This window comes from Pan paniscus, chromosome 1 (assembly GCF_029289425.2).
Source record: "Pan paniscus chromosome 1, NHGRI_mPanPan1-v2.0_pri, whole genome shotgun sequence".
NCBI lineage: Eukaryota > Metazoa > Chordata > Mammalia > Primates > Hominidae > Pan > Pan paniscus.
In genome coordinates, this window is record NC_073249.2 from 173917869 (window position 1) to 173930000 (window position 12132).

The window sequence follows — 12132 nt, forward strand, 5'->3', positions numbered from 1 at the left end:
TAGGGAGACCTCTGTCTCTACAAAAAATTTAACAATGAGCCAAGTGTGGTGGCCCACTTCTGTAGTCCCAGCTACTCGGAAGGCTGAGACGGGAGGATCCCCTGAGCCCAGGAGTCTGAGGTTGTAGTGAACTGACTGCACCACTGTACTCCAATGTGGGCAACAGAGTGAGACCCTGTCTCAATAAAATAGAATACAATAAATGCATGGAATATGGAGGAGGGAGAGTTTTTCTTTTAATCTTATACCCAATTATAGTTTGTATGTTTTGTTTTTGCTTCTTTTTTTTTTTTAAGACAGAATCTCACTCTGTTGCCCAGGTTGGAGTGCAGTGGTGTGATCTCAGCTCACTACAACCTCCACCTCCTGGGTTCAAGCGATTCTTGCACCTCAGCCTCCTGAGTAGCTGGGATTACAGCTGCCCACCACCACACCTGGCTAATTTTTGTATTTTTAGTAGAGACAGGGTTTCACCATGTTGGCCAGGCTGGTCTTGAACTCCTGACCTCAGGTGACCCACCCACCTCAGCCTCCTAAAGTACTGGGATTACAGGCATGAGCCACCGGGCCTGGCTAGTTTGTATGTTTTGATTTTGTGTATATATTAGTTTTATTTTATTTTTGCTAAGGCATGTTTTTAATTTTTGTTATTGTGCTTTGTTTTCATTTTCATTATTTATTTTGAGTAAGTTATACTTAAAACAAAAATTAAGATTCAAAAAGTATAAAAGGGGCCAGGCATGGTGGTTCACACCTGTAATCCCAGCACTTTGGAAGGCCAAGGTGGACAAATCGCCTGAGCTCAGGAGTTCGAGACCAACCTTGGCAACATGGCAAAACCCCGTTTCTACAAGAAATACAAAAATTAGCCAATGTTGTGGCATGTACCTGTGGTCCCAGCTACTCAGGAGGGTGAGGTAGAAGGATCACCTGAGCCCGGGAGGCAGAAGCTGCAGTGAGCCAAGATACTGCCACTGCACTCCAATCTGGGCAACAACAACATCCTGTGTCCAAAAACGTATAACAGGTCAAACCGTAAAACTTGTCTCTCTTACCCTTATTCCCAGCCTCTCGGTTCTTCTCCCCTATCCTTCCAAAGATGTTTTATGTAAATACAATCAAATATACACATGCATACTCTTATCCCCCTTGTTAACACAAATTTTTGTTTTCTTTATTATTTCTTTTAATAGAGGTGGGGTTTTGCTATGTTGGCTAGGTTGGTCTTGAACTCCTGGCCTCAAGCAATCCTCCTGTCTCGGCCTCCCAAAGTGCTAGGTTCATGAGCATGAGCCACCAGACCCGGCCAAATTTTAGCTTTCTTTACACACTATTCTGCATTTTGACTTGTTTCATATACCAATAGATTTTGAAGATTGTTTCATATCAATGCATAAACAGTTTCCTGTGTTTTGTTATAGCTGCATAGTATTCAGATTATTGATGTACTTTTTTTTTTTTTTTTAAGTAGAGATAGGGGCTTGCTATATTTCCCAGGCTGGTTTCAAACTCCTGGCTTCCAGGGACCTACCTGCCTTGGCCTTCCAAAGTGTTGGAATAATAGGGTGAGCCACCACACACAGCCCCATAATTTATTTAACCAACCCTCTATTGATGGATATTAAGACTGTGATATAGTTTGGGTGTTTGACCCCTCCAAATCTCATGTTGAAATATGATTCCCAATGTTGGAGGTGGGCCCTGTTGGGAGGTGATTGGATCATGAGGACAGATCCCTTGTGAATGGTTTAGCACCATCCCCTTGGTGATAAACTGGGACCTCCCCACCTAATTTTCTTGTTCCTATTCTCGCCATGTGACATGCTGGATCCCTGTCACCTTCAGCCATGATTGTAAGCTTCCTGAGGCCTCACCAGAAGCACATGACAGCACCATGTGCTTCCAGTCTTTTGCTATCATAAACAATGCTGCAATGTACAGCCATGAACACATGTCATTTCACAGCTGTGTGGATTTATCTGTAGGTTAAATTTCTAAAATTGGAATTTCTGGGGCAATGAGCTTGTGCATTTATAATTTTGATATAAATTAGCAGTTGCTTTTCATTTAAAGACATTCACATCAGCAATGTGAGAGTGCTTTGTATATACTGTGTTTAAGAGAATAATTTTTTTGGGGGGGACGCAGTTTCGCTCATTGCCCAGCCTGGAGTGCAGTGGCGCGATCTCGGCTCACTGAACCTGTGCCTTCCGAGTTCAAGTGATTCTCCTGCCTCAGCCTCCCAAGTAGCTGGGATTACAGGCGCCCGCCACCACGCCCAGCTAATTTTTTTGAATGTTTAACAGAGACAGGGGTTCGTCATGGTGAAACCCTGCCTCTACTAAAAATACAAAAAAAAAATTAGTTGGGCGTGGTGGCGCGTCCCTGTAATCCCAGCTACTCGGGAGGTTGAGGCAGGAGAATCGCTTGAACCCGGAGGCAGAGGTTACAGTGAGGCAAGATCAAGGCACTGCACTTCAACCTGGGCGACACAGCGAGACTCCGTCTCAAAAAAAAAAAAAAAAAAAAAAAAAAAAAAAAAAAAAGTGAGGCGCAAATGGGAGGTGAAGCAGTGAGGTTCGCAAGTGTAGACACGCTCAAGGGACTCATTAAATGTCATTTCATTTAAAAAATGAAATTGAGCATATGTGCAAGCAAGGTTCACACACCCCATTTAATCTTCACACCACCACGGGGTAGTCACTATTATCCCCATTTTACAGGATTAAAACACTGACGCTGGGAGGTTGACAGGGTTACCCCAAATCACACAGAGGAGCTGGGCTTCCCCCGACCTCCTCCGCTCAAGTCTCCCTGTCCCCGGGAGGTGCGGAAGGAGGCAACAGACGCTTGGCCCATAGGTGGAGCAATTGGCGAAGGCTTCGCCCGACGCCGGAACTGCGAGCTCTCAGCGGGAGCCGAGACGGTGCAGGGCCGGAGAAGCGCCTTCACTCCCAGCCTGCGCCCCGATGCTGCGCGTTCTGTGCCTCCTGCGCCCCTGGAGGCCCCTTCGGGCCCGCGGCTGCGCTTCCGACGGGGCGGCCGGGGGCTCAGAGATCCAAGTGCGCGCCCTGGCGGGTCCGGACCAAGGTAAATGTGCAGTTCCGGGGCGGCGCATGACGCGACTGGGACTAGGCCGGAGGCAGCGGGGGGCCGGCAGGTGGGCCGCTCAGTGCGTTGAAGGATTCGATCCCCAGTCCCTCCCTCCCAGTTCTAGGCGCCCCAAACCGCTCCAGGCCCGAGAGGTGGGCGGCAGCCTTAGTGGCTCCCGACTCTAGCTGGGGGCGGGGGGCCTCTGGCAACCTCGGTCTCTTCAAAGGCCCTTTGGGGTCTTCCGACTGTGTGGAAGGGGGAGCGGGGTCCGCACTGGTAGGACTGGGCCCCGCGGCCCCCAGGCCAGGAGCGTTCAAGTGCGCGTTCCCCTCCCCCGCCAAGGGTCCTGGCCCGGTTCGGGGGCGGAGGCAGCGGAGCCAGTCCCAGTGCCCAGTGCGGCAGCGGGCAGAGTGAGGAGGGTGCCTCTCCAGCCGCGCGCACAGCCCTGGGCCGCTAGCGAACCTTTGCGTCCTTCTGGCTCCAGGGAAAAGTTCGCTGTTTCTCCGCCTTTTGGCCAAGATCAAGGATAGTATGGAGCGGGGACGAGGGGTGCGGGGCAAAGTTCGCGGGTCACTGGCAGAAAACGCCTCTGATCGCGTGTTGCGTTTTTGTTGTTGTTGTTGTTTGAACTTCTGGAGCATTCAGTGGTGCTGATAACGCTCCTCAGTCCTCTGCTGGTAACCATCAGGGCTAGGCGCTTCTCCTGCCTTGGGTCTCCTCCCCGCATCTCATCCCCTGTCTCCTGCATTTGATACACAGATGGCATTGTACTGTACATTTCGTTGTATTGCTTCCTTTTTTTTTTTTTAACAAAAGTTTATTCTTAAATGTACAACAGCTCCAAGACAACACTTAATTCCAGCCATAGGTGGCAAAAGATGTTATGGCAGGGAATAGAGAGGTTTAAATACTGATGAAATAAAGGGTCACCATCTCCTTAGGCACAGGGAACACCTTACTTTTTGCCAGATTTCTTAATTCCACTTGTGGCCAAGGGCCCCTTCCCCGTGGCCTTCCATTTTAGCTCCTCGAGTTTCTTCTGCTCCTCTTTTTGTTTCTGCTTGAAAGCCTTATCTTCCTCGTCCATCTCCTTGGCCTGCTTCTTGGGCTGTTTCAGTGGCTTCTTGCCACCTTCGTGGCCAGACATGGCGCCTGCCGCCCCTTCCCCAGCAGTATTGCTTCCTTTTTACCGGCTTGACACCAAGTTTGAAGGGGGGCTTTGCCATAAAATCCAGTTCCTTGCTCCCTGCTGTTGCCCACTGTTCCCAAGTGTGCATCTACCACCTTCAGTGGACACGGACAGGCCACCTAGAGTCCCACTGCACCACTTGGTGAGAATTTCCTTGAACAGTTAATATTGCTGAACCTTATACCCCCAATCTCATGCTTAGTTCACTACCCAACTGGCAACAGCTCTTAAGACAGTCAAGATTATTCTCCCCACTTTACAGATTAAAAAACTGAGGCACAGAAGGTTAAGTTATTTGAACCAGGTCTGATTTCAAAGCCTGTGTTCTCAACCATTAGGTAATCACTGGCTCTTCTAGTAATTCAGTGACTCAAAATACAGACTTGTACATCTGTAAACACATAATTATCATGGGTTAAAGACCTTTAGGCTCACTTGCAAATATCGGGAATCATTTTATCCAAAAAAGAATGACAAGGATCAGCAGATTAAGCCTCTGCCCCTGCCAGAGGGCTCAAAGGGCAGGAAAAGGCAGTGAGAGAAGGAGAGACAGAAACCAAGATGACAGTGCAGAGGAGGCATGGGGATGAGATCACACACGGAGCCCTCACAGGGAATGAGTTGGGGTCATTTGATGTTCATATTAGAAGCTGCAGGTTCCGCCTTCCACTGGGGCTGATGGCACAAGAGCACTGTTACATTTTACCTGCTGCCTTTGAGCTTGAGGTTGGGTGGTAAACCACTCTTCACTGTTCTTAGCGGCTTTATTTCTCATAGAGTCATGTGTTGCTTAACAACGGGGCTACATTCTGAGAAATGCATCATTAGGTGATTGTGGTCATTGTGGGAGCATCACAGAGTGCACCTACACAGTCCTAGATGGGGTAGCCTACCGCACACCAAGGCTACATGGTGTATAGCCTGTTGCTCCTAGAATACAAACCTGGACAGCATGGTACTGGGCTGAATACTGTAGGCAACTGTAACACAATGGTAAATGTGTATCTGAACATAGAAAAGGCACAGTAAAAATACAGTCTAAAAGATTTTTTAAATAGTGCACCTGTACTGGGCAGTTACCATAAATGAAGCTTGCAGGACTGGAAGCTGCACTGGGTGAGTCAGCGAGTGAATGGTGAGTGAATGTGAAGGCCTAGGACAGCAGGGACTGGTTTGGCACCAGGGACTATTTTCATGAAAGACAGTTTTTCCATGGACTTGCGGGCGGACAGATGGTTTGGGGATGAAACTGTTCCACCTCAGATCATCAGGCATTAGATTCTCATAAGGAGCTCACAACAACCTAGAGTCCTCACATGCACAGTTCACAATAGGGTTCGCACTCCTATGAGATTCTAATGCCACCGCTGATCTGATAGGAGGTGGAACTCAGGTGGTAATTCAAGCCATGGGGAGCTGCTGTAAATACAGATGAAGCTGCTCATCTCCTATTGTGTGGCCCAGTTCCTAGCAGGCCACAGACTGGGATGGGTCCACAGCCCGGGGGTTGGGGACCCCTGGCCTAGGACATTACTGTACACTACTATAGACTCTGTAACACTGTACACCTAGGCTACACTAAATTTGCTTTACAAATGTTTCTTTCTTCAATGATAAATTAACCTTAGCTTACTCTGTTTTTACTTTATAAACTTTTTAATTTTTTCAACTTTTGACTCTTCTGTAGTAACACTTAGCTTAAAACACAAACACATTGTACGGCTGTACAAAAAATGTTTTCTTCTTTAGATCCTTATTTTATAAGCTTTTAAAAATTTTAATTCTTAAACTTTTTTTGTTAAAAACAAAGACACAAGCACACACACGAGCCTAGACCTATCACTGTCTTCCACCTCCACATCTTGTCCCACTGGAAGGTCTTCAGGGGCGATAACGTGCATGGAGCTGCCATCTCCTATGATAACAATCGGGAATACCTACTGAAGGACCTGCCTGAGGCTGTGTTACACTGAACTTTTTTTCTTTTTTTTTTTTTAATAAGTAGGAGTACACATGGCCCAGGCCAGGTACAGTGACTCACCTGGCTCACTCTTGTAATCCCAGCACTTTGAGAGGGTGAGGCAGGCAGATTGCTTGAGCCCAGGAGTTTGAGACCAGCCTGGGAAACATAAAATGTTTCCTTCTCTACAAAAAAATACAAAAATTATCCAGGCATGGTTGTGCATACCTGTAGCCCCTGCTACTCAGGAGGCTGAGGTGGGAGGATGGCTTGAGCCGGGGAGGTCAAGGCTGTCCAATATCAAGGATTCCTGATATTTGAAAGTGAGCCCAAAGGTGTTTAACCCATGAGTGAGCCATGATCGTGTTACTGTACTCCAGCCTGGGCAACAGAGTAAGACCCTGTCTCAAAAAAATTAAAAATAAAAAGTAGGAGTATATTCTAAAATAATGGTAAAAATAATATTGTAAATATATAAACCCAAAACATAGTCATTTATTATCATTATCAAGTATTATGTTGTGGGCCTAATTGTATGTGCTGTGCTTTTGTATAACTGGTAAAGCAAGCTAGTTTACACCAGCCTCACCACCAGCATTTGAGTGTTGCATTGCGCTATGATGTTATGACAGCTATGGTGTCACTAGGCAATAGGAATTTTTCAGCTCCATTAGAGTCTGATGGGACTTATATGTCTTATATGTGGTCTGTAGCTGACCAACTAAAACATCATCATGCTGTGCATGACTGTAATTAATGGCTGTCCTTCAACTCCTTAGCTGGGCACTAAGGTTCTCCACCACAAGCTGACCTTTCCATCCTCCCTCCTCTACACATGGGCTCATTTTTACCTCTGTGTTTTGCTCTAGCTGTGCCCTGACTTGGCTCCTCTTCCTTCCTTTCTGCCTATGGAAATCTTTTTGGAACTCCCCTGCTCTGCTGCTCCGTCCCCCACACTGTCCTTTTATGTTTCGTGTGTCTGAACTTGTCTCTCTTCTAGGCTGTTAGCTCTTTAAGAGTCAGGATTGCCAGCTGGGTCCAGCTGTTATTTGAGCAAATCCTCCTTGTTTCCGGGCGTCAGTTTCCTCTTCTGTATAGTAAAGTGTTGTTAAATCAGTTGTTCTCCACACTACCCTTCAGTGGTTTCTTTTTTTTTTTTTTCCTTTGAGATGGTCTCACTCTGTTGCCCAGGCCAGAGTGCAGTGGCGTGATCTCGGCCCACTGCAGCCTCTGCCTCTTGGGTTCAAGCGATTCTTTGCCCCAGCCTCCCAAGTAGCTGGGATTATAGGTGTGTGCCACCACGCCTGGCTAATTTTTGTCTTTTTAGTAAAGACGGGGTTTCGCCATGTTGGTCAGGCTGGTGTTGAACTCCTGACTCAGGTGATCCACCCGCCTCGGCCTCCCAAAGTGCTGGGATTACAGGCGTGAGCCACCACGCCCGGCCCTTCCAGTGGTTTCTGTTGACTTCTACCCACAACACCTCGCCTGTGACCCAAGCCATCTGGACAGAAGTGATCCTAGGTCAGCTGCTCAGTGGTATGGTAGGTTTGGTAAGAGTGGGAAGGGTGCAGCACAGCCCCATCCCCGCTATTGGGGTCAGAAGGGCAATGTTCCCAGCATCGGGGCTAGACTAAGAACACAGGGACCTTGGCTGATTACTGTCCATTTCTCCAGGACCTGGCATGTGGTAGTGCAAATTAAATGTTGCACAATTGAATGTCGGCAGCCAAAGACACCCTGCCTGGCTCCGGGGGGGCTCCCAGCTTAAAGTTCAGATACTGTATTAGGTCTGAGACTTGCCCTAGTATCTGGGCGTTTTACACAAACTCTGGTTAGACACTTAAGTGCATTATCTCTTTTAATCCTAACAATAACCTTTTTATTATTTCTCTTACAGATCAGGAAATTGAAGGCCAGAAGGGTAAAGTGGTTTGCCCAAGGCCATGGGGCTGGCGTGTGGCTGAGTTGTGGCTTGAGCTAAGGGCTTTTAAGAGTTGGCAGTCAGTATTCCGAGAGGGAGATGTAGGTGGAGACAGGAGATGAAGCTGAAAGATGAGAGACAGTCAGCCAGAGAGAATGGAAGGAAAGAACAGGAAAGCAGAGAGAGGAGTGTCTGCCAGTCCCAGGATACCACGGCTATATCAGCTTTCTATTACTACCTAACAAATGATCACAAACTTTGATACTCAAAGTCACACACATTTATCATTTTTTAGTTTCTGTACGTCAGAAGTCAAGGCACAACTTAGCAGAGTTCTCTGCTTCAGGTCTTGCCAGGCTGGGCTGCAGTCAGGAGTTCGCCAGGGCTGTGGTCTCATCCCAGGCTTGACGGGAAAGATCTGCTTCCAAGGTCGTCAGGTTGCTGAGACCTGAATTCACCTCCTATGGTTGTTGGACTGAAGTCCTGTTCTCTTGCTGATTGTTGGCTGGGGGTCACTCTCAGCAATTAGAGGTTGCCCGCAGTCCTTTGCTACTTGACCCTCTCGTTAGGCCCATGAGTGTCTCTAATAAGACAGAGCCTTTTATATACTATAACCGAATTACAGAAGTCACATTACCTTCACCATATAACTTAACCTAATCTCGGGAGTAACATTGTATAACCTTTGCTGTATACTATTGCTTAGAAGCAATTCACAGGTCCCACCCACATGCAAGGGAGGGGATTATTCAGGATGTAAACATGAGGGCCACTCTGGGGACCTTGGATCTAGACTGCTCTGAAGTTTGTGGGGGTCAGGGTCCTTGACTCCTCCTGATCTGGCATCTCTCTATCCACTGCAGTCTCCCTTCTCCAGAGTTGCCCCATTTTCTCTCCTGGAGCACTGGAGCTGGAAGCGACCTTATGGCCATCTGCACACCTCTCTGGAGCCTCCAGACCTGCTGGGCTCTAAGAGCTCTTTGCAGGTTTCTGGGGAGGCTAAGGAAGTCCAGTTTGCCTGAATGTTACAGTTCTTTGCCCCTAGCCATAGTTCTGTAATTCCTGGCTGAACACCCTGTCCCTTGAGAGCCCAGAAACTTTCATTGGCCTTTCTGTGTCTCTGATCAGCTTAAACTGAGAATGCCAACTTCATAAACACTGCTTGTTTACAGACAAAGCTGAGGACCCTGGGAGATAATAATAAGGGGTCTTTGAAGGCCAAAGGATTGGGAAACACTCCTCTGGGCACCTGCTGGATTTCAGCCCTGGGAATACCTGAAATGTCCATCCTGATTTTTCGTAGGAGGAGAAACAGCCTAGAAGGGATGATAAGGGTGTGAGCTCCTTCCCAGAGCCCATCTCTCTTCCCCACACCCTGACTAGATGGCGGGGGTGAATTGGGGCCAGAGTGGGTGCAAGAGTCAGATTGGGGGGGCCTTATGGTCGGTATTAAGGAGTTGAACTTTATTTTGAGGAAAAGAAGGGGGAAGGGGAGGGACGTGGTCGGATTGGGGTAAGAAAGATGACTGTGACCCAAGTGTGGGAACGAATGTGTGTGTGCTGGGAGGGAGCAAGACTGAGGACTCGAGGGCCAGGTGGGTGATCCGAGGGATGCAGGAAAGAGCCTATGCCAGATTAATGGCTGTGAGAAGCGGTGTGAGCTGAGAGGCCTGAGATCTCTTTAAGAGGTTGGATTAGCAGGCCTTAGTGACTGAGTGCATTTTGTAGGTGAGGTAAGAGCGAGGTGACAGGATCAACTTCTGGGTTGATAGCAAGGTCATTGGCTCATCAATGGAGCAGGACATATCAGTTGAGATATCAAGTAGGCATTTGGCTATTCAGGCCTGGGGTGCACAGGAGAGCTCTGGGCTCCTGGGCACACACGGGAGCCCTGGGTGTACAGGAGGCAGGCGTGTGTGAGCTGTGGAAGGGAGGTCCCTCCTGCCTCAGCTTATCCTGCTCTCCCTCTGCCTGAACTCCTCCAGTTCTGGAAGGCACCCTGCAGTCCCACACCTGGGCCCTCTTCTCTGCCACTCCCTCTGCCTGCAACAGGCTTCTCTCCTGGACTGCCCCCTTCCCTGCACCTTGCCAACATGCATGCACACACACAGGCACTCATGCACACGCTCACATATGCACCCATGCATGCACACTTACATGCACACATGCACTCTTACATCTTTTGCCTGGCCAATTCCTACTCTCCTGTCAGCTCTCAGCTTAGAGGCCACTGCCTCCTCTGATAACTCATTTCTGACCTTCTATACTAGGGCTCCCCTCTGCCCACTGGAGGCCCCTTACTTGTTTGTCCTTTTTCTCCAAGTTCTCCTCACAAATAGTAATTATTTAATGTCTGTCTTCCCCACTAGGCTGTAGGTTCCATGAGGACAGGCCTTGAGTCTGTCCTGGTCTCTGGAATCATGGTGTCTAGTAGAGGCCAGCACACAGCAAATATATAAATGTACAAATGAGTGAATGAAGAGAATCTGATTGGCCTTAAGGAACTTACGCACTTAAAATAATTGGGCAGAAGAGAAGCAGTGAAGGAGTGCAGAGGCATCACCTGAAAGGTAGGAGGAAGGAGAATGGGGGCCTGCCAAAGCCAAGGCAGATACGTGTCATTATGCATCTGTGTAAACCCACAGAGTGTACACCACCAAGAGCGAACCCCAGTGTACACTAGGGCCCCCGGGTGGCGACAGTGCATCAGTGTAGGTTCGTCAGTTGCAACACGTGCCTCTGGTGGGGGATGGGGATTGCGGAAGGGACTGTGCCTGTGTAGGGCCAGGGAGTATAGGTGAACTGTATTGAATTGTATTTTCCACTCCATTTTGCTGTGACCCTAAAACTGCTCTAAGAAAATCATCTATTTATAAACAAATAAATATTCTTCTAAGAAGCCAAAGCAGAAAACGATCAAGTGGAGTGTGTTAATGTCAGCAAAGGTTTTTGCTGCCACGAGGGTGAGGCAAGGAGAGAAACGTGTCCCTTGGTTAGTGATGTGGCTATATTCATCACTTTAATGAGAATAATGTCTGCTGAGTGATGGGGCTGGAACCTAGATTGGAGAAGGTTTGAGCGAATGGCAGGTAAGAAAGTGACTAAATGAGTATAGAAAACTACCAAGAAGCTTGGCTGTTGCTGGTGAAAGAATATTACACAAGTAGGGCCAGGATTACTGTCTTGCCAAACAGGACAGAACACTAAGCCTCTGTATTTAGTTGCTAATTTATTGTGACAGAGGAGCATATTGATCTGTCCCCGTGATTGTGCAGTTAGCAAAACCCAGGCTTTGAGAAACCCTGTAGGTCAAATACCCCAGGCTCCTCCACAGATAATCTCTGAGGGAAAGACAGAGTTGTGGGGAGCATGTGGGGGTTGTACCAGGATTTAAAAGATACACGGCAATTTTAGAAATTAGCAAGTCTAAACTATGATACCTAAGGATGCACACCTGGGTGATAAAATTATAAAGAAATGGCCGGGTGTGGTGGCTCACACCTGTAATCCCAGCACTTTTAGAGGCCGAGGTGGGTGGATCACCTGAGGTCAGGAGTTCGAGACAAGCCTGACCAACATGGAGAAACCTCGTCTCTACTAAAAATACAAAATTAGCCGGGCGTGGTGGCACATGCCTGTAATCCCAGCTACTCCGGAGGCTGAGGCAGGAGAATCGCTTGAACCTGGGAGGCGGAGGTTGTGGTGAGCCAAGGTAACAAGAGTGAAACTCTGTCTCAAAAAAAAAAATTATGAAGAAATACACAGAGGTGATTACTATAAGTCAAAGAGTTACTTGTTCAGGGGGAAGGAGGGAGCTACGATTGAGTCAGGGCGTGTGGTGGGGTTTCTGAGGTGGCCGGCACAGTTCTATTTCTTGATTTGGGTGGTGGTTATAAGGGTATTTGCCTTATCATAACTCCTCAAACTCTAGAGGAAGAAGTCTGCTGTGAAGAAAAGATTAAGGCCGCG

General features: G+C 47.9%; 2 protein-coding genes across 7 annotated transcripts in view; one reads left to right on the forward strand and one right to left on the reverse strand.

Annotated features, from left to right (window-relative positions):
• The window catches only part of ECHDC2 (enoyl-CoA hydratase domain containing 2), a 31715-nt gene that overhangs the window by 2773 nt on the left and 16810 nt on the right, over positions 1-12132 (forward strand). For 4 of the 6 annotated variants that reach the window (XM_063607516.1, XM_063607520.1, XM_063607526.1 and 1 more), the window contains exon 1: positions 2826-3090. In XM_063607516.1, coding sequence (XP_063463586.1) covers positions 2970-3090 — 121 coding nt within the window. In that variant the 5' untranslated portion in view covers positions 2826-2969. Of the gene's footprint in view, positions 1-2825; positions 3091-10532; positions 10734-12132 lie in introns of those variants that run through there. The other 2 variants (XM_034965420.3, XM_055092767.2) reach the window with 2 other exon arrangements.
• Positions 4049-10239, reverse strand: LOC112441168 (translation machinery-associated protein 7-like). The gene has a single exon (XM_063607529.1). The coding sequence runs from the start codon at positions 4238-4240 to the stop codon at positions 4049-4051; it is 192 nt and encodes a 63-aa protein (XP_063463599.1). The 5' UTR covers positions 4241-10239.

Bases quoted from the DNA above. Each gene is read 5' to 3' on its own strand.
- LOC112441168 (XM_063607529.1), bottom strand. From the start codon at position 4,240: ATGTCTGGCCACGAAGGTGGCAAGAAGCCACTGAAACAGCCCAAGAAG.